General features: G+C 37.6%; 1 protein-coding gene across 4 annotated transcripts in view; it reads right to left on the bottom strand.

The window, feature by feature from the left end:
- Nucleotides 1-15,365: 15,365 nt before the first annotated feature.
- LOC121643102 (glutamate receptor 3) overlaps nt 15,366-22,639 on the bottom strand; it is a 95,064-nt gene continuing 87,790 nt past the window's right edge. Inside the window, exons 14-16 of one of the 4 annotated variants that reach the window (XM_041990318.1) lie at nt 20,085-20,199; nt 18,392-18,639; nt 15,366-17,084 (exon numbers count right to left, since the gene is read on the bottom strand). In XM_041990318.1, coding sequence (XP_041846252.1) covers nt 18,394-18,639; nt 20,085-20,199 — 361 coding nt within the window. In that variant the 3' untranslated portion in view covers nt 15,366-17,084; nt 18,392-18,393. Of the gene's footprint in view, nt 17,085-18,391; nt 18,640-20,083; nt 20,200-22,639 lie in introns of those variants that run through there. The other 3 variants (XM_041990319.1, XR_006011039.1, XM_041990320.1) reach the window with 3 other exon arrangements.

Genomic DNA, 22,639 nt, shown 5'->3' with positions numbered 1-22,639 from the left:
AACATTTTAGAGAGTTTGATTTGTCACTTCAGGACAATGAAAGAGAGAGTTGTTGCTGTCTGCCTTCTGGCACATCAATTTTAAATGTTTTGTGCCTTTACCAGACGATTTGTTGTGATGAAGCAGGGGTCATTTTCTGTATGTCTGTGACAGCAGGATAAATAAAAAGTTACATGCTGCCATTTTAAAGGTGTCGGTGAGCTTACTGATTTTTTTGCGCTTCACATTGTTTCCTGTGTGTGTAGCCTTTACACAAAGTGATAAACAGTTGGTGCATACACACAGCAAAGAATAGCACAATCTGGCAAAAATATCCATCTCTTAAGGGTTTTTCCACAGTTGCCTTTTAAGCAAAGCACAGGGAAATAACCCAACGTACAGAGCTGGCTTGGGAGTTAGAGTTTGATCTGTCAGTGATACAACTCTGAGCTGGCAAAGGTGGAAGTAACTGATACACAACAGGTCCACGTTGGGCAGTTGGGTTATACACATCAAGCCAGCACTAGAGAACTCACTATTTTAACCACTGGGTTGTTATCCACAATGTCAGATTAATGTGTGCAATGACTGAACTGCATGTGCTTAACAATGGTTTAACAGCAACATCTTATTTATGTCTCTATTTTAAAGGATGAGTCACGTGATAAAGATAAAAGGTCTTAAGTAAGCATTGCCTGACTTTCTGACCTTAAAACTCTGCTTTTCTGACTCATTTGATGGCTTAGTGACATTTGACAAGAAAACAAACCCAAAAGGGACTGACAATGTTTTAAAGTGACTTTACAGAAAAACAAGCTAACTTGGCGTTATACCCAAGGGCAATAATACTCAGTACTGTTTCTTACAGTTTTCTGTAGTACTGCTCTGTTTGGCTATGCATCCAAAAGCTTTTTGAAAATGGACAGAAATATGCATAAAACGAATGCAGAGGATGGACAGGAAGCTCCATATTTATATCTAATGTTGAGTATAAATAGGCCTTTAAGGAAATCTTAGATTAAAAACTACAGTGTTCTGATGATGGGTGAAATAAAATTAGTCGAGTATACGGCCTTTTCCTACTTAGAGACATTTCTACTAAGAGCTGTGTAAGTTGGCTAGGGGTGAGGATGTTTGGTCATGCAGGCCAAAACAGTCCATAATGTGTTTGAAGAATATGTGATCTTTAGTGAGGAGAGCAGTTTTAAATGAAATGTGAACGTAGTGTTTATGATGGTCACAGTCATGCTGTAAAGAGTATACTTTAGTCCTAAAAAGGATAATTTTCTAACACCAACCAAGTAGGTTTAGATTTTCAGCTACAATGTTAAATTGCCAAAATGAAACCAGGAAGATTTCTGTTCAAATGTTTAATAACCAAATAATAATGCATTAATAACCAAATGTGATTTGTAACACAACTGAAAGCAAAACGTTTGCCATGTCTTGGTTTTGAAAATGCATCTTATGTATGACAGCAAATGAATGATGACAGTGCTCTGTGTAAATAGACCATTTAACCCCCTTATTCTGTACCTGGACTTTGTTGTTCTTTTTAAATGAAAGACTTGAGAATGGAATCTGATCAAGTTAATTAATTAATTGATCACATTGATTGGTGGGCTTGTTATGATGAAATGTTGACGGACTGAAGTCTTTCCTTATCCCCTCAGGTTGTATCTGAACCATAGACTGTATATAAAAGATGAACAGAGCCTCCGTGACATCACCCGTAGGTTTCTGAAGAGCAAAAGTGAAGCTCGTTGGGTGGTTCCTACCATCGCCATCTTGGCAGCATCACGCTTGCCATTGCTCATGGAAAATACAAAAAGGGGCAAACTGGCTGAGCTGAGAGGGGCTGTGAGCGTGGGGGTGGATGATTGATGTCTATCCAACTCCAAGCTGCCTGTAGCTAAGAGCTAACTGAGCCAACTCAGATCTAACTTGAGCTAACCGGCTAATGAAGGTAGGTGGGCTAAAGCTAAGGCGCACTGTTAGCCGGCTAAAAACCGCGGTTGTGTGACACTCTCCCGTCTTGCTGCGGATATTGGATACATGTCAATCAAAAGGACACACCCCTAATTATGCCAAATTTCAAGATTAAATAACATCCAAAGGGATGAATTTGAGTTTGCCTGATTTCCTCAATGATTTGAATTATACAGCTCTGTTTAATCAAAAATAGTAAAAACATATTTGTCAACACATACATTTAGTTGTAAAAATGAAAAAAAAGGGCATCATCAGAGTATCATCAGAGCAAGATGCTCTAATAAAGGCTCTGTGTCGAAATGTGTAAGTGAACTCTGTCTGTGATGTGAGCCAAATAAACGACTCAGTGTGAGTATTTTCTCCTTGTGCACCTTTTTTCATTTTTGCAATTGTTGGATTTTGGGTTTAGCACAACTTCTTCCCCCTTTTTTGTCTATACATTAAGTAGTAGTTTCTCAATGAGGCTTTATAAAGTTTGAGTTGACAGTGTTTTGTTTTTATTTTGGAAATTGCTTTGTTTTGTTAGCATTATGTCAGATAACAGGAACTGTGATCATAAAACTTTGTAATCTGTGACATCACATATTTTTCTAAGCATGTATTTTTAAGGCAAGGCAAGTTTATTTGTATAGCACAATTCAACAACAGGGTGATTCAAAGTGCTTCACAGAAAATAACAAACATTATTTAACATTAAAAACAAAAGAAAAAGGAAAAAGCTAGAATAGTGGATAAAAACCGAATTAAATATGATCAAGTTTAAAAATTCAAGCTTAAAAGAAACAGATGCAGATTTGGACTTTTTAAAATAAAAACTATGGTTTTTATGTGGCAGAGAACAGGTGGGTCTTTAACCAGGATTTAAATAAACTGAGTGTTTAAGCTGATTTGAGGCTTTCTGGGAGTTTGTTCCAGACATGTGGAGCATAGAAGCTGAATCTCCATTTCCAGTTCTGACTCTGGGAACTGATAAGAGACTGGATCCAGATGACCTGAGAGGCCTGGTAGGTTCATACTGGGTACTGGGTCAAGAGGTATCTATATATATATATACTGTATATGTATATATATATATATAAATGTTAAACAGAGGGCCCAGGATGGCACCTTGGGGAACTCCACACTCCATATGCAGTTCTTATCTGCTCAGATGTAAAGTTACCTACTGACACAAGTTTTAACTGCTCATCGTAAGCATTAGCAGGTAGTAGCAAAATAGGAAAGCAAGTCATTGGTAGAGTGAAAAGTGAACAAACTGAGGACAAATATTTTGGAAATGTCAGCAGTAGCCCAACAGGAGCTGTTTCGTAGTAGAAAACTGCTGAAGGTTAGGGTTATCATACGATTTTTAAGCCAGTATTGAGTATATGTTTAGTATTTTTCCATTAAGTAATGTACAAATTTTATTATCTGTCAGGAGACAATGTTTCATTATGTGCTGGACTCCAGTTTTTATGTGAATTTACAACAACTGTATCCACCCACTGGACTCATTTTTATCTCAGCAAGAATACATTTTTTTCTTGGCCAGAATTAACTTCCATTATGAAATTCCTTTAATGGACTATAATATGATATTTATCGTATAAATGATGCAGCAATGTCTTACGCTTTTAAATTTTCTAAAAATCACAATAAATACATCCCAGTTTGAACTCTCCTCTGATGTTTTTAATCAGCAAGTCTTGACAGGATTTCCACTGATCACGCCTCTAAATTTGTGCCCATCTTGTCACGTCAGCAGTGATGTCCATTCCTGTATGCACTCACTGAGAATGCAGCATCTGTTCGGTTTTTGCCCTCCTAACTTAAATTATTCACACAAAGCACAGGATCCATTCAGTTTTTATGAGCCCCCGATGGCAATTCAAGGCAGTTCAGGCTGTTTATATCAGAATCTCCCTCATATACCCTCATCACAGTCGTTCTTAAGTTAGCATTTGGTTGCAACGTGGTGAATCCTGTAACCTCTTTGTTCTCTTCTGGTTTTTAATAACAAGCTTCACATCTATTACAAAGAGTCTGCAGCCTTTACAAAGAGCTACTGTCTTTGTAAACACCAAACACCACTATGACTAATGGCACTTATTATTAACACACAATTTAAGATAAAAACCCAAGGGCACATTCCTGGATGGCTCATAGAAGAATCACAAACAAACAGGCCATCATGCTGAGGCTCCGGCAGATACAGGACAGCTGAGCAGAGCTGCACCAAGCCTGGAGAAATGCGCTATTCTCATCTCTCTCATAACGCTATTAAAAGTTTGAGCCTGGAGGCCATGAAGGTTTAGTAGAGGATTATTATTTCAAGCTCCCTGAAAAATAAATCAATCCGTTATCAAAGTCCGCAGTCCCCATGAACTGCGTAATCAAATTGAACAGTGTTCTAGGCAAGTATCCTGGTACTTTTCTATTAAACTGAGCTATTGCTGAGGGAGATGGCTCAAAAATAGCCCTCCTCATAAGACATGGGTGTTATGTGCAGACAATTGAAAAATCCCATAAATCTGGTACTGTAAAACACTTTTCCTAAAGGGTTCTTTCTTTGAAGTTTTTTGCCTCTTCATTACTCTCTGAGCACCCAAGATGTGTTATGTTAAGGTAAAGTCCATGCTATGTAAGTTATAGAGGTTCTGTATTTTACCCTTTGCAGTCCTCATGACTTTTCACTCCTTGCATAAAGGTAATGCTTCTCTGACATTTAAAGGGAATCTATTGACCAGATGGGTTTCTTTTGTTCGTGACTTCATGTAAAGTAATTTCTGGACAATATCTCTTCCCCCACTGCTCCATTTCCCTCTCAGCCTGGCATGCCTGTCCGCTCCCTGTGATTGGACGCGGCAGTCTTGCAGGCTTGGCACTTCTATTGAACAGGCCCCTGTTGAATAGCTCCCGTCAAGCCGCGGAGCAGATGAAGTGTTTTTGCTGTTATGGTCAATGACGGAAATGACAGTCAATTTGAAAATATGCTGATGACTCCACTTGAAAAAGCAATTTCTTTGAATTTTGATGAGGCAGCGTCTCTGTGACACCCACCCTGCCTGGTTTAAGGTTACCATGATGTTGGCAGGGATTCTACTATTGAGATAATGTGAAATGATATTGAGAACAATGAATACAATGCATAAGTGAAGCCAAGCCTGGATTTCAGCTTATTACTATTATTTTTTGTTTGTTTCTGTCAGACCTCAGTGCAATGGAGGAATTCATAAATATAAGGATGTGAATAAATATTTTACAGGAAAAACAAAACAAAAATAAATAAATAAATAACATAATTCTCTTGCATCAGCTACACAAACTGTATAAACTGAAGCAATTTCAAAACTGTTAGGGAACCAAGTCAAACACAGCTGGGAAAATACTGGTACCCTGATATAATTACTCCCATAAAATGTGTATCAATGATATTTTGGATAGAATAAAACAAGAACTCATTAATGTTTGATCCAAAACTAAACAAAATTTAACATTAGCATTTGCATAAATGCTAAAATCTCTCATTAAAACACTACTGCCATCCTTGAAATGCATATATTTATGGAAAAAGTTTTGGAATGCATTCATAGAAATTCTTTGTGATCTAACTTTCTTCCTCATATGCGCACTAACAAAGACATTCATTAGTGTCTTTTATGTGTGTAGCCTTTTGTGTGGAAAACATGCTGCATGGCTGGCATTTGTACTCAAAATCTCATCTACTGTAACCTCGCACACATGATTAAAAATGAGTGTGGGAAAGCAATTTACAGGCAAGCTTTGATATAACTTTTGATGATTGCTCAAAGGTGTTTTGTGGTACATCTTCAGTACATACCTGGATGACAAGCAAGAACAGTACTGCTTTTTGTGCTCTAATTAGGTTGTAGCAGAGCGAGTGTGACAGAAAGCAACGCTTCTTGTTCAAAGACCTGGACTATGTCGCTCATTTACTGTACAGTACACACACTTTTGTTTCCAGCAGTAATGAGTTGGACACAACTGATCTGTTTGTCTCACGCAGGTTTTGTTTTTTTTACATCCTTTCACTCAGAGGTTACATTTTTACGTGTGTACTCAAGGGCTTGTCAAATTTAAAAAGCAGCACTTTTATGTTACTGTCAGTTGCGAATAAAAACATCAAACAGCAAGAATATTACCTACTCTTTTCTTCCTCCTCACACACAGACACACAAACACAGTTTTTCTCTTCAGATGCTTCAGTAAATTAATTGAATTACTTCGCTCACTCTGCACGTCCTTGTTATTCATGTAACATCTTGGTCTACACTTTATCTTTGTGGCATTTGCAGCCTGGTATTTTAAAATTGAGACTGAGCCTGTGCCACACTACTATGGAGGTGCAAATTGAATTGTTTACTGTTGATAGAGTGATGGTTTGTTACATCTCAAATACATCAAAACAAACAAAACAAACAAACAAAAAAAACAGACTACAGTTATACTGAGTCCAAGTGTGTGAAAGTGAGTATGTACCCAGACAATAATTCCTGCATGTACTAAACTCAAATGGGCCAAGGCACTCTGCACATGCTCCAGAGATCCATCTTTTGACATACACAATAAATACATTAAAGTAAAAATGGATACAAACAGCTGAATTCAAGTAAAGCTGTGCTCATTATTTAATTTTTCTCTTTCTTTTGTCACTTGTGATCTGATTGAATGTCCAATCAGAATTTAGATGTGTCGTGTAAACTCCTCAGCTTATCCGATCGGCCTTGATCGGAAATAATTTTTAATTTGATGGAGAGAGGTGGTTTAAACCCTTTCATGACCAGATCAACAGGAAAGAATAACCATGTAGGAAAATAGTCACATTTGGTGACATGATGAGTTTTAGGAAAGACTTAAAAAATAGTAACAGCAAAACAGAACTGGACTGTAGCAAGAGTTACGGAATATTGACCATCTTGACGGCCAAAAATTCAGGTATTAAAATTTGATAGAATTTTTCTGAATTAGTACACATTACTCATGTCAAAAGTGTTACAATCAAATCACATCAAATCTTTCCATCTTATAAGGACACAATGGATCACAGCATCCATGTAAACATGCCAGCTGAAATCTTTAATAAGACTGATTTCAAGTGGATAGAAGAAATGTAATGTCCATGTAAATCCAGCTTTTTGCCTGTACAGTGGATTTAGGTATACTTATCTGTACAATAAACTCCCACAGAGAAAATTAGAAGTGGCAGAACAACATTTTCTCACTCACTCCAGTGTTGTGTTGCTCTCAACTCAACCGTGCGTGTAGCTGAACCGAGGTAATGTTTCATTGTAGCTGTCATTTGTGGCAAGATTATGCAACTAGCAGCTTGACTTTAATAAAAACCAATTAGATCAATTTCTTGGATCCTAGAAATATTTTGATGTTGTTCAATCACACCTACACCTTGTCAGCTTTATGACATTCAAGCTGCTGGGTGAGTGTTTAAAAACTTTATCTTCCCTTCCACAAACTATCTGGAAGGTTTAAAATGATAATTAAGATTAGGACATGATTATTCTCCTTAAGAAATGCACACACAGACATTACCAACATGCAGCTACTCTTACCTTGCTTTTGAATCCACTTGGAGGATGCATGCTTGTGCACTGGATCAGCCACCTTAGACTTCATATACTTTATAGTCTTAAGCCTTGTAAATTTCCCTCTATGAAGTTCCCTCCATGCATTCTTGCAAATACAACTATCTTTTGATTTTTTAAAGGCAACAAATCTTATCGCACAGCTTGTCTTATTCAGCATACACTTTGGTTTTTCATCTCATGCACAGTTGGTGCTCGTGCAGCATGGAGATGCACAAATTGTACAGTATGTCAGCAAAGAGACATGCATACACCCTCTGATGACAAAAGTAATGCCCCACTAACCTTCAAACACTCTCAAATGGTAAAAGTATAATATCTGCATGAATGGGGGCCTTCACAGGGGGCCGTGGAAAGAACTGCAGCTGATTCAGAATGTGCGAGTGTGTTACAGCCTTCCAACTGTGTGTTGATATTTGATGTTACTCTTCAGCTGCTGCTCAGTAGTTAATGTGGGTGACACAACGGTGCTGCTTCTGGCGCTATCACCTCGCAGTAGGAAAGTTTTGGGTTCAAACCTTTATTTAGGAGAGAGAAGCAGTTTTCTCTCACAGTTCAAGTTGGGATGGTGTGACTCTAAATGATCCATGCCGGAACAGTGTGGGTATAGAAAACACACAAATTTATAGTAATGCTAAATAATCAGAATATTTGTTGACATGCATCCTTCCATTTAAAATGCCTTATCTATGCTTTCTTGATCATCTGCTCAACCCTGCTCTCAGAAATAGTGGCTCTCCAGAAAAATGCAACAAGCCTGGAGAATTTTTAAAGAGATAATTGGATTCAATGTAATCTGGTTTACACATCGTGAAAAGCAATAGTAGAAAATATGAACAAATAAGCCATCAGAGGATGTAATTGAATTCTGCCTTGGGCCACTGGATGTAAGTTTAAAAGGTTTATGGAGAAATGATGCTGTGGATGACTGTGGACTGCAGTTGCACTGACATCAGTTTAGAGCCCAAACATCAAATCCACAGAGACCAAAACACAGATGTTCTAGTTTAAAAGCACCTAAATAGTTAAACTGCTTTTAGTCACGGGGCAGGTGTCTTGTCCTGGGCAGTTTAACACAGATCCTTTGGGCCCTGTGAGTTCCAGGGCGGAATAGCCGTGGATTAGCAGCTTGTGCTGCATCTTTATTGATTTAATTGGACTGGGTCCTAGCTATGACCATCAGGGAGCTCTGTTGCCATGGTCTGTCACTCTGTTTAGGTTGACGGTGTGTGTGAAATTACATAACGATGTGAAAAATGTTATTCAATTCCCCTGTCAGTGGTTTTAATATTGTGGGCGGCCAGTGTGTGTGCAGTAATTTATTTTTCTGGAAACAGAAAGTGTTTTTATGGACTTCGTCCAGGATTGACGGCTACTGCAAGATGTCAGTTGTCAGCTTGCTTTATGATCGCTGTTGCTATACCTGTCATTCATTCACTCATTTATTTTGGCTGAATGTCTGTTGAAGGTGAAAACGAGGCAAAAATCAACATGTTTTTATGTTCTGGAAAATTTTAGAAATATATAAAAACTAAAGTAAAACTATTCTTTTCAAGGCATCACAAATGTTCAAGATGCTTTTGAGAAGCCCAGATCCATCCTACAGATGCCAGTAAGTTATAAAGTGGCCTTCTGAGGGAATGATCGGTTTATGAATTAGTAAAAATGTTGTTATATTCTCACAGTTTAGTAAAAATCCATCAGTGGCTGTTTCACCAGAACAAACACACATTCAGAAAATGCTTTAGTTTGAGCAGCCAGCAGAGTTAAACTGTCATCAACTGCTAATCGGCCGCAGCTGAGTCAGACTCCCCTTTGTTAATCTTTGGAGCAATCATAATAATGTATATATAAGAAAGAAAGAATGAAAAAAAGAAAAAAACAACAACAACAACAACAAAAAAAACACAACGAATCTGATGATTAGATTAGCCACTGGACACTAATAGCCAACCCAGAGGAAACAATGACCAGCACAGTTCAATCATGCAGACATTTGGATTTTTTTTCCTTTAGAAATAAAAGGGCAGCATTTTGGCAGCTTATGACTGATGATCTGTTCACTTTAAAAATATGGAGTGATAAAGTGTGAAATATATCTGGGTTAGCATGAATTCTTTTTGAAAAGGTATGTTTGTGCAGTCAGCTGTGTGCCAAAACTGTTTCTGTAAAAGCCTGCTGTCCTTAGCAATAATGAACAAGTGCAATGTCCAGATGTGCTGTCACACAGAGCAACTTGTCAGCTCTACTGGAGCTATTAACGAAGCTCTGCAGGCCTTCGGCCCCTCCTTCTTAGCTTTTTTTTCTGAGCTCTCTGATCCGACACGGCACAATCTCCCCAGTGCCTCTTTCTGTCCTCCACATGTTTATTGAAAGTACAAAACTTCACACACACGCACACACATGAGCAATCAAAGCTGGCATAAATCATTTCAACACACTCTGCAACTCACGCACACTTCGCTGGTGCTCAGGACTTTACGTTTACACCCTGAACAGAGGGATTCATCAAAGGATGAATTGAGTAAGAAGTACTCTGCAGGGATGTGGGTCCATGCTGGCTTGCAGCTCTCCTATATTACCTGCAGACTTTTTATTTATGTTCTTTCATCCATGCAGGAACCACTGCAGTGAATTTTAAGAGGGATCCACCTTTTTTTATGTTCTAACCCCTGATGAGAAGACTGATAGCTTCCCAAGTCTGTTGAACAACTAGCCCGACTTTATCCAAATCCACAAGCAGCCCATCTCTTCAGTACACACTCATGGCCCTTTATTAGGTACATCTTGCTAGTATTGGCTTGGACCCTCTTTTGCCCTTGGAACTGACTTAATTCTTGGGTAGCATAGGTAGTCAGATAGAAATATTATTAGTAATATTAGTATGTCATATTTCACATGACTAATATTTCAGAGAATATGAATGTTTTTGATGCTGCTAAATCACAACAGAACCTTATTTTGTGCATGCACTGTGACTTCAAAAGTCACATGCACATTCATATAATGTCAAAAACAGGGTTACTCCCAAAAACATTCTGCTACTATTATGCAGCTGATACAATCAGAAACATCTCATAGAGGCACAGAAAGTTGCTTTAACAACAGATTAAGTTTGGAAGGCTCACTGCACACGACAAACAATGATGCTGTCCATGGTGATGAAATAAACATAATGGATCACCTGCACTGCAAAATTTAATGTATTTAATGAATAAACACACAACATTGACAAATTATTGCTATTCTTTCAATTCTAGAAACATCAGGAACCTTGTAGAAAAAGAAGGTTAATATAACCTGAACGTGGCTCCCCCTAGCTCCCTCGTTTTGTTTGCTTTTTAATGAAGCTCCAGTCTGAGTGCTGTGCTAAGGTATAAGGTTGTTCGCCTCAGTCTTACATTTATTATCCAACTATTTGCTAACTGCAAACCCCTGGATAGATGAACTGCAGCTGTAAACACTTAATATGGTTATAGCTGTGCTGTGCAATTTTCTTGTTAACTGTATGTTTGCCTTTTGCAAAGGCATGCAACACAAAGAATACTGTTTTTGCCTGATACTAATTTCTTTTCATCATAATTTAAATCTGTAACTACAGAATAAATAGCAAAAGTTATAGATATTTCTCAATTTAATGCTTCAATAATAGATAGATAGATAGATAGATAGATAGATAGATAGATAGATAGATAGATAGATAGATAGATAGATAGATAGATAGATAGATAGATAGATAGATAGATAGATAGATAGATAGCCTTTCAATCAGTTTTTAGTCTGTGTTGCCTCAAAATCAAACCTTGCTGCACTCATCATATTGTACCAGCAGTACTAATACAGCTAAATCCATTTGTAGGAGGAGAAACCTTTTCCTCCATAGAGCTTTAACAATCAATAATGTAATGCAGCCCGAAGATATTTTATGTTTTGAGCAAAGGGCTCAACATCTGCTGTAAAATGTCCCTGAGAGCAGTCTTTAATTTTGGAATTGAGAAAAAAAAAAAAAAAAAAAAGTAGGGAATCATGACCTGAGGTGTCACTGAGGCAGGCTGAGGGAAACAACACTGACAGTAGGTAACACTGAAAGCTTTTGGAAGATTGTGAAGCTTTTTTTTTTTTGGTCTACTGTCACAAACCTGGAGAGTGTTATTGTCCACATGTCGGTCAATGTGGGGCAGCTTGGGGAGGTCTGCATGATGTTAAGGTGTCAGCAGAGGGCATTTTTGTAGACTGCTGTATACAAGGATGTGTTGTGACCATGTCAAAATGTCCTTTCACTAGAAGACACAATAATAACAATACCAGGTCTGTGTGGTACCTCTTTGAACAGGTACTTCCATCTTACAATAAAGGAGAAAAAGATTGAGGGAACATGTGCTTATGAGGAACTTGTATTTAAAGTAATTGATAACTCTTTATAAGTTTGGATGTTTTAATACGTATACATTCTTCATTCGTTTTTGTTTTATTTTAATCTTCATTTTAGTGAGTGTGTCCAGTAACTGCAGGTGGAAATAAGCCGCTTTGCTAAACCATGACACAAAACATATTTTCTTTCTGAGCTCAATGTATTGTGTCCCTGTCAAATAAATTAAAAAAATAATAATTCAATGAATTGCTTGGGAATATTTACCTTATAATTAATAAATCAACATATCAACCGGTAATAATGTATTGTTATACATTTCATTACCTTTGAACCTACATTACACAAAAGAAAGATGCAAACACACACCAGTGAGGATACTGGGGGCAATATGGGGTTCCGTGACATTTTGTCACATAGAAAGGCTGAAGACTGAACCACCGAACACCAAATTTAAAGGACAAATACTCCACCCACTGAATCTATTTGAGGACCGGTTCGTTTTTACTGAGTCTCGTTTCTCTGATCTGAGTCATCCTGATTGATAAATATCTCTTTAGTTGTAACTACAAATTCATGAAATTAATACGTTTGTACATGTTATCTATCATTACGAGATCAGTCTTGTGGCATAGTCTGTAATATATCACAACAGAAGGACTGCTAAGTTATTAATCAGCATTATGGGGCTGCAAACTACTAAAATCTAAGTGAACAGTACTGATATATATATATATATATATATATATATATATTATCATAATTTCCTAAGAAATGATCGAGGAAGTCCTTATTTTTACACTGATTTGGTCCAAATTAGTAAAGTGATAAATACTTATGTAAGTTATTTGATTTTGCTCATCACCTTATGGTTAACCAACAATTCCTGATTTTCTTTCTGGTACTTAGTATGACTCAATATCTGCATTTTTTTAAAGTCCTCTATTTTTTAAGCACTGATCACATGAGCTTAAATGTTTATGACGCTTCCTGCATCTTGCTGCAGAAATGACCATATCACTGGACAAACACCCCAACCAGCCAGTTGCATACCCATAGTCTTCTTGTCAGCCTCAACAACTCTTGCCATTCCCATCTGACCCATCACTTTGAGGTGTTTTTGCTGTCAAGACTGTGTGTGTCTCGTGCACTGCAGCACTCATTCTCGATTAAATGCAGACGTCAAGTGTCTAATGCGCAAGTCTCCCATGAGAGCAGCTGTCTCGGTAGATGCTGGAACTGGCACATCTACTGCCAGCGATCACACTGTGTGCAGAGTCTCATCTTGCCCACTCAGGTTTAATCAAACGATAACCGGATCTGTCCATGTTGTCGGAAGTGTTTGGGAATCACACCTGCATTCAGGTCTGGAGGAAGAAGTGAGGTTTTGCATAAACTGGAGACATCCAAGCAAAACATTGTCAGTGCAATACTTTTATGTAATTTATGTAGAAAAATGGTTTCTGTGCTATTGTTCTGTTAATATTGTCTGCAGTTGTGCCCCAGAGGCTCCACACATGATCTTCATGTGTTAACTTGCTACATCTATGTCTTTGATTTCATTAAAATGTGCTTCAGAGAGTTTAATGAAAACAAATGAGAATTTGTTGATGTTAACAAAGCTCAGAGAGAGCTGCACTTGGGAAAAATCATGCCAACAAAAGCTCTATCTATGTGAATTTAGACCATTTTCTTAAATAATAGAGCATATATCCTTGGGAGGCTGATAAATGTCAACTTAGCTTGTCAAGTGCAGGTCTCCTCAGGTGCACTTGGAGATAGCTGAAGAGGGAAAGTGGAGAAAAGAAGGAAATGGAACAAGTGAGTTGGAATCTGATTTATTCATTGTGTCCTTGTAGAGAGAGCGATGGGGTGAAAGACTGCAATAGGCAGCAAAGTGAGGGAGCTATTGAACCAGAAAATCTTTTTTTTTTTTAAACAGTAATCAAAGTATCCTCTCCATACCATGTCCTCCTTTAGCCTTTTGAGTTTGCCTCTCTCCCTGTTTCTCTCTCATACACACTTTCCTCACATATATATAAAACCATCTTCTCCATAGTGACAGAGCCTATGTTGGATCAGATTAACTTTCACAGCCACAGGCACAAAGAAGCAGCGAGCACCAGAAACCAGCTCCTAGTCGCACAGTTCCAAGAGTACAAAGACACAGTTGGGGGACGAGTAGTCGTCCTCTGGTGGGAGGACATGTGCTATCCTGCTTCTGTGATGAGATTACCAGATTACCACTTCCCCTCCCTGTGTCACTTTCTGAATAAGAGGCCTCATCCTAATAGCTTGTTGCCCCCTTGTGTTTCTCATATTCTTGCAGGACAAACACCATCACTGCGTCACTTTCTTTGATAGGTAGGTAAACTAATTCTGAGGAACAGTCTCATGAGCATCATGTACTGCAGTGCAGCGCCATTCACGTACACACAACACTCCTCCCCCTGTTGTCTTATTCCTACTTGGTAGAGGTCCAGGCATAACAAAGAGGGGAAAAAAACCCATAAAGGAGAGGCAGTGAAGCAAAGGAAGAACAAAAAGAAATATCCTTTCAGGCTTTGTCAGAAATGGCTTGTTTGGATTGTAGAGAAGCATTTTGTACAGCCCAAGTCGGTTCCACAGGAATGGTGCAGTGAATAAATCCTAAATTACAGTGTCTGCATCCAAAATTGAAAAAAAAAAAAAAAAAAAAGGAAAAGAAAGAAGGGACAATGGTGACATTTTGTGGGATTTGTTATTTGAACTGTAGCAGACTGGATCTCTGAAAAGAAGAATTCATTTTACCCTACAATTCAGACTCATGGACCATTGAAGTGACACACTAAATTATCAACTTGTGCAGGTTGTCTCTATGTGTATGAATTTGGAAATAAGCAGGGCTGAAATGATTAACTGATAAAATGCCGTCTGATGAAAGCTTCCTCCCTTTAATATACTGCTGAAGTTATGAAGTTGTAATAGAATCAAAAGTGATACAGCGTGTGCGTGCAGCGTGCTTGGTAAGCAGTTGGGGTTATAATACACTATTGATTCTGTCACAAAACATCTTATAAAGAGAGAGAAGGAAAGAAAGATCACATGGAAGATGAAGTTGTCAATGGAGCCCTCAATCAGTGGACACAAGGCAAGATAGCAGGATTGAAGCAGATGGTGCTCACTATTGATCCAAAACAAACACACGCACACACACACCATTCTACTGACTAACAGCTCAATATTGGACTATGATACGAAAACCTCATCCCTTTGTGTACTTGTCTGCATGGGGTCTGCTAAGGCGACTGATACTCCACCAGCAGGATGCTTGAGTGAAAACAGTGTGTGTAACTCGAATTGAGGCCTATGATCTCTGCAGGCCACACAAACCCTCCATAGTTTTCCATTTGACACAAGCAGGCAGGAATCATACAGACACCAGATTCTTTCTGTACATTTTATTTACAAAATGTATTAAAATTCTCTGTACATCGACCCTATGATGAGGTTCAGTAAATTACGCATGCATCTTTTGCTCTTTTGTACCCACTACTATGGCTGGCATTTTTTTTCTGTTTCTGCAGAAGGTGAGATGTACTTTAAAAAAAAAGGTGAAACTGATTGAAAAAAGAATTATCAGGTCAGGATTTCTAACACCTGAAGGACAGTTTGTGAGTAGCAGAGCTTGTCAAGCGTCACTGATTTCACATGCAGTTTCTTAGAAAAAAAATAACCAAAACAGCAGAAGAAGGGAAAAACAAATCTGTCATTGTGTCATATAAATTATTCTCATTTATCTAAATATACACATCCTTCTCACTCTGCTGTCTTTATCTTCACATTATCACTTTATTACATTATATAAAACTAGCTGTCCATAGTTTCAGGTGATTAGATAAGTATCTTCCTAAATCCTATGGAATCACAGTCTTTATGAAAGAAAATAAATGGTCACAGCAATATGGAAATGTGCTAAGCTTCTGGACTCGCCCCAGTATAACCTGTATAAATCTATTTTCAGTTGTATTCATATATTTATCATTTTTATTTACTAAGTGAAGTCACCAAACACTGTAATTTTCATTAAAGAAATTAAATTAAATGCGAACCACAACTCATTGGAAAATGTGCAACTGTTAAAGAAAACATTAAGATAATTCGAAAAACTACAGTTAAAAAGCCATTACTGTTATCCTTTAGTTGGATTGCAGTTATTCTACAATTAACAGACCCTTTTTGTTTGGTTTTCTTTGACGGGTGACTCTAAAGTTGAAGGAAAGACTCCTCTGAGCATCAAACCTCCCTTAATACTTTTCACAAACACATTTTCCTTGGAGGGGCTTCACACACTCCTTGTCATACATTACACACTCTTGGCAGTATTGGAAGTGTGAAACATGACCTGGTTCTGGAGTGTGTGAGAGCCAAATCGGGTCATGTTCTCATCTTCATGAGTCCCAACAAACTTTCAGAAGACAGCGGCAGAAGCACCAGAGTTCAGAGTACAAACAACTCGCATCTTTGTTTTGGGCTGAATGATGTTTCACTCCAACGAGATCAATTTATCTTTTACAACAAGTACATGGTCATTAGAAGTGACTCACAGCAGTATAAAAGCTATTATTTAATAACCAGTGTCTTACAGTGCACTGAGAAGATCTAATAAAATAATTTGAACACAGAGAACCAGTGAAAATCTGGCAGCAGGATGAAGAGCAATCTGATCACATTGATAACAAGAAACCAATTAGATTTGTCGTGTTTCTGGCACTTCAAAATGTGCTTAGGGTTGCAAATGATGGCTTTAGTTCTCTCATTCATGTTAAATATACATATATATAAATGCATATACGGATATACATCTTATATATACATATATTCTTTTTCATTACTGCACCATTCTTCTGTTTTGTATGAGTTTCAAGCAAAAAGCAATATCATTGTGAATGAGTTGCATTGGTTGGACTCAGAGTTCCATAAGGCACTGAGAGGAGGGAACCTCATCGGCTCTTCCCATGACCAGTCCAGTCGTGTCATCATTGCAGATTATCGTGCCGTGTCCGCCCAAGAGGATTTGACTTGAAGCACAATCCCCGTGATCCTGTGCCTTTTTTTAGATGTTTAGTCACAGTTGTAGAGGACAGTGGAAATATTTCGTAAATCTGTGTCAACATACAAAGCAGAAGGAACACATGGGGAGAGGGGGGTTACTATATAAAAGATAACCTCTTTACTTCATTTAGCGCATACTGAAATATATGACATTGTTAAATTTTACAAGATCTGCTTAAGAGTCAATAAAAATGCTTGAATGTTTTACTCCATTATCTTTTTATAGATCACGACAGGCCAAATTTAAAATCTGTTAAATGAACTTCAGTCTGCAGATCTGATCGTACAGGACTGCACGGCTCCAGTTTGATCAAATTTGTTTGACAGTGGGGTGAACAAAAGCAAACAAGTTCCTCAAATAATATGCAAATTTTGAATATTTAACATAAAAATAGTCTTTTTTCCAACTGAGTTCTGCCTTCTTTAAACTAGTCACAAGAACACACACACAAAAACCTACAGATGTCTGTCATGTGAATAATCAAAATGCTTCTTCTCTGTCAGTGGATTTTGTTTTTGCTCAGTGTAATACGATGATTGAGAAAACAATGTTCTAGTGGCATTTAAAATATTTGGACATGCAGCAGGCTTTGTTCAACAGAAACACACATGCAGTCAATCCAATCACTGAGCTAACATTTACTGTCCTTTGTTCAGTGCAGTGCTGTGCAGCTGCTGCATAGACATTTGTATGACTTTCCACCGGTCTTTAGTGATAGTTCTCAATGAGTTTCCATTAAAAGTGATGCTTGTAATTCTTCTGTGGAAATTTAACTTGAATACTATAAGAACAGTTCATTGTGTTTTCTGTGTGATGTGGTTTTTGTTTCTATTAAGAAACAATTTTTTAAAGCTGCACAGCATTGATGTGAGAGTCTTATCAGAACCTTATCACCGCAAATTCTGTCAGCTCTACTGACCGTTTCAGCATTTATTTCCATTCATCTCAGATTGTTTATTTTCTCAATTAAAGAATGTCTGTGCTGCCTCTCAATCAACGGCTTGTGTTGTTACTGAGAACTGCTATGACAAAACTGAGGTTTGAGTTGATTTAGATGAAAAAAAAAATTAGCTTAAAGCATAACACAGCTTCTAGTAACAACATGTTATTGCACAACACACACTTGTTTGATCTAATCTAACATCAGGCTCAGGCACATTCATGGTAGTATATGTTATGAAGCACTTAAGTAAAAAAATGTGTGTTCTTTCATACACCAAGACACCACAAACAATTTTACAAACAGCAAACATTCAGATGAATAATTTACTCTCTGATATGTGAGGAAGCTAAAAGGTTCATCTACCCCGTCCTGTGCACGGGCAACCCTGTGGACAGTCAGGGAAGGCGACATACCTCTAGATCTTAACACTCTCGGTTCCGTAAACGTTGTAGCCTTCTCTGTATGTGGCAAAGTTCTGGGTGTTGGTCGGGGGAGCCGGCTTAAAATTCTGGGCATTCTTGGCCAATTTCAGCCGTTTGGTTTCTTGTCGTGATTTATAACAGAATTCTATCAGAGCCACCATCATGGCCAGCCCCAGCCCTCCAACCAGAATATAGAAGACACCCGCCACATTGCTTAGGCTGAGAGCACTTGTCTTGTCCTGAGAAAAAGTGAATAACAGATTTAAGAGTTTTGCAGTGGAGCAAGGACAATAGAACAAATTACAGTCCTCAAGCTATCCTCAAATCCTAACCTTACATAGAAATAATTTGACTTAACACTAAATCTGATTTAGCAGTAAAAATGATCATACTCATTCTTACTGATTCTATAAGTAGAAAATTATAGACATTAGCAGCTAGAAGCAACAAAAAGCTTGACATGTAATGAGACACTAAGGCTTTAATTTTGACTTAAATTATACTTATATAATGGTTAGAAAGGAATAAGGTACTTTAGACTACCATAGTCAAAGCATTCTCCTCTAAGGAGAAAGAAGCCAACACTACTTCTTTCTGCTGGTGAATGTAGAGCTTTTCCTGTCTTAAAATGGCTTCTGCTCTTGACCATATAAGGAAGCTGGTCAGTATCGCATAGGTCGACAGCTCTGAAAATCCCTGTCTTTTCAATCCTCTTAGAGACATGTACGTATAACTCTCATATAACACTGTCATACAGTACAGTCAAGTTCATAGTAAATGAATAATAGCTCAATTAAAGCTAAAAAGCACTAAAGATCAAACCATTTTGCTGCTGCTTACCTACCAAACATATTCAGTAAAAATTTGTTCATTAGAGTTTTACTATTTGCAGTTTAACCCTATGAGTAAGAGGATGCTACAAAGCTATCTAGATACCCTGAACTGTTATCTAAAGCTGAGGCTGGATCTCAGAGGGTTAAATGGTGGGTTTATTACTTTCTTCGACTTCTTGTAGTGTGCAAACAAAGCCTCTAAACCTCATCTCAAGCCGCCACAAGATTTAGAGGACACCCCACGGTGCTCTTGCTGCATGGAGAGGTTGAATTTGCGCAACTCATCACAATGAGAGGGTTTGCTTGTTCATCACACCACAGGAGGCCAAAGAATCTAATAGACACATCTCGATGCAAACTAGTAAGAACACAAATAAATCAAATTTTCATTAACAGTTTGGTAAATAGAAACAGCAGCATAATGGTCAAAGTATCATGAATGTCAAGAATGAAAATGAGCAAAAACAGCATTTATCAACAAGTGTTAACTGCTGTGATTCAGTTATAATAATATATGTGAAAGGCACTTGTACAATTTCCCCGCTGTGTTATCATTACAGTTTTCACAGAAAAAAAACAGAGTTTTTACATTTTAAATTGTATAAAAAATTGACTTCTTTCTATGACATTAAAGAAAAGAAGTGAATCTGGGGAAGCAGTGCCGTGTGTCAAAAGCCACGTAAACTGTGTTACAGCTTGTGGCAGAACTTCTGAAGCACTTCAAAAGGAACAGTTATGTGTAGCAAATAAACAAAATGCATAATATAGATGTTATAGAAATTTTGTCTTGCATATGAACAGTACGTCAAAATGCAATTTGGAATCAGTACAAAAGACCTGCAGCGACTGACCTTACTTCCAGAGTCCTTGGTTCCACATTCACCCTTATCGTACCACCATTTGTTTTTCAGCTTGTCTAAGATGCCTTGTTCACTGAGTTTCAATACTGCAAGGTTTACAGGAGTTCTTCACGTGGGAAATAACATAAATAACATTATATTATGTTATTTTATGTTATTCAACTTTTAAACTACTACATTCTATACAAAGCGATAAAGCAGGGCACCTGGCTATGTCAACATCACAAAGAGCAGGCATTCTACCTATTACCTTTATAACCCCTAGTCTAAAGCCAGGACCTACCCATATCGCTTTGAGTAATTGGCAGACGCTGTTAACAGGGCGACAAGCAGGTACTTACAGTACAATCTGCAAGTCTAATATATAAACAAGACCAAGGTACATTAAATTAGGGGCATGTAGTCACAGAGGCTTTCAGCAGCAGTTCAAACGATCAGGAGCTTTGTCTTATCAAGCAGAAAAATCCATATATTACATATCATGCCTTTTTAAAATCCTGCAGTGGGAAAAACTCTAATGACAGAAGTCAATTCTGAGAGTGTTACAGCCAATTTCAGATTTAAGAGGCAATGCCCAAAACTGAAAGCTTAATTAATTCTTGCGTGTTCTGTTGTAAAATATCACGAAGAAAGCCTTATCTGCCAATTAGGGCAGATTAGTGATAGATGAGTGTGTCGAAGTCAAGCTGCACAGAGCTGCAGGACGAAGCTCAAAAGCATGAGTGGAATATTCATCTCATGTTTGCCTGCAGCTGCAGAATTAAATGTGAGTTGCAGCTGTTGGATATGTCTAGAAGTTATATCTTGACATATAAAATTGTATGTCAATATAAATTAGCATAATATTCCATTGCACAAGATTACTTGCGAAAAAAAAAGAAAAAAAGAAAACTACCTCAAAAAACCTGTACAAAGATCATACCTGCACATTACGACTGTGGCTCATTTGTAGTTTAGGTCATTTTCTCAGTGGAAGTGAGAATTAAATTGAAGAAAAAGAAAAATGGTATGTCGATAAATGAGTGACCTGACTACTCCCAGGGAACAATGTTCCTCGAGGGGATCCATGCAATGCATAATGCACTGAGAGAAGATTACAGCACTGTATATCCCTCATAGCCAATCTAGAGAAACGGACTGTGAAGACCCAACTATTGTCTTGACTTGGAGAGACATTGATTAACAATGCAATTACCCTGCAACATGCTCTGTGTCTGAAACTCAATCTAAGCTACACTGTGTTGTGCCTGAGGGTAAGAGTGGGCTCCATGTTAGCTGTGTGTGAGTGGATGTGCATGCAGCTGTGTGCATGTTTATGTGCATCTCCTGATGTCTGTCTGAACATGGACTTGTAAGCAGGACCCGGCCAAGCAATTTGCTGTATGAACACTTGGCTTCAGGCTGCTTTGTTCCACCTTTCCCACTGACTCCCAGGGAGTCTGGAAAAGCCAGGAAATAGACAGCCACGGCAAACCTGTGTTTATTTTAAATTGATGGTAGCACACGATGAGAACTAAGAGAGATGTTTTTAAATGCTCTGAGATGTGAAGTGAAGCTTCCAGAGCTGAGTGAGCACAGGACAAAGCAATGTTCTTTTTCAACATTGTGTCATGATGTTATTCTAAATCACTTTGTTGGGATTCTGTCTGATGGACAAATCCAAAATATTAAAGCAAAGGGAAGGTAATTCATCTGCTCTGCAGTGCTCTGGTCAGTCAAATTTAAAAATCCACTGCTCATAAACAATTTGATGTCCAAATGATATGACAACGTCAGAAGAAGAAAAGATGCATGTTTGATGTTATTATTATTATATTATTAGCTATTTCTTACCTGAATTTATTCAGTTAATAGTTAATATTGAATATACGCTCAGTGTTACACTGGAGGCAGCAGATTTGCTGACTGTGAAATTTGGAGTTTGCTAGGGACTGTAGAATTACTTTCTTTTCCTTTTTGTCTTTCATATATATATATATATATATGTATATATATATATATATACATATATATATATATAATAATAAAAATAATAATAATAATTTGGTAGGCAGATATTTTATGTTTATGTTATTTTATGTAATGTTAGGTGACAGGAGCCATGACCCAAAGTTTTGCAGCTTTCTAACCCTACCCTGTAAATGAAATTTTTATTATAACCACATAAATTTAATTCTTTATAGTAACCATTAGAAGGTAGGAAATAATAAAAATTCATCTAACCATAGAATTTTATATAAATCAAAAGAGTGTGAAAAAAACAACCTCTCACTTAAAGGCCAAGGGTTCATCCCCAGTAACTAAATGTTTCTTACAACTTACAGGTTTTTTTTTCTAATAATGTTTTCCTTTCTTTTCCTTCATTAGACTAAGTTATGGAAGCAAAATGACCAAAACTCTTTGAAACTTGACCAGAGCACGGACAAGCAATGCATCCCTATTTTTAAAATTCATTCAAAGTCCGATATTTTACCAACACATCGATTCATCTTACTCTGAAAAAGAGAGACAAATAAATCTGTGATGTCTTGGCTGATATGTCATGA

The sequence above is a fragment of the Melanotaenia boesemani genome, chromosome 7 (genome assembly GCF_017639745.1).
Source record: "Melanotaenia boesemani isolate fMelBoe1 chromosome 7, fMelBoe1.pri, whole genome shotgun sequence".
Classification (NCBI taxonomy): domain Eukaryota; kingdom Metazoa; phylum Chordata; class Actinopteri; order Atheriniformes; family Melanotaeniidae; genus Melanotaenia; species Melanotaenia boesemani.
The sequence above is the reverse complement of the archived record's forward strand: the minus strand, read 5'-3'. Positions and strand labels throughout refer to the sequence as shown.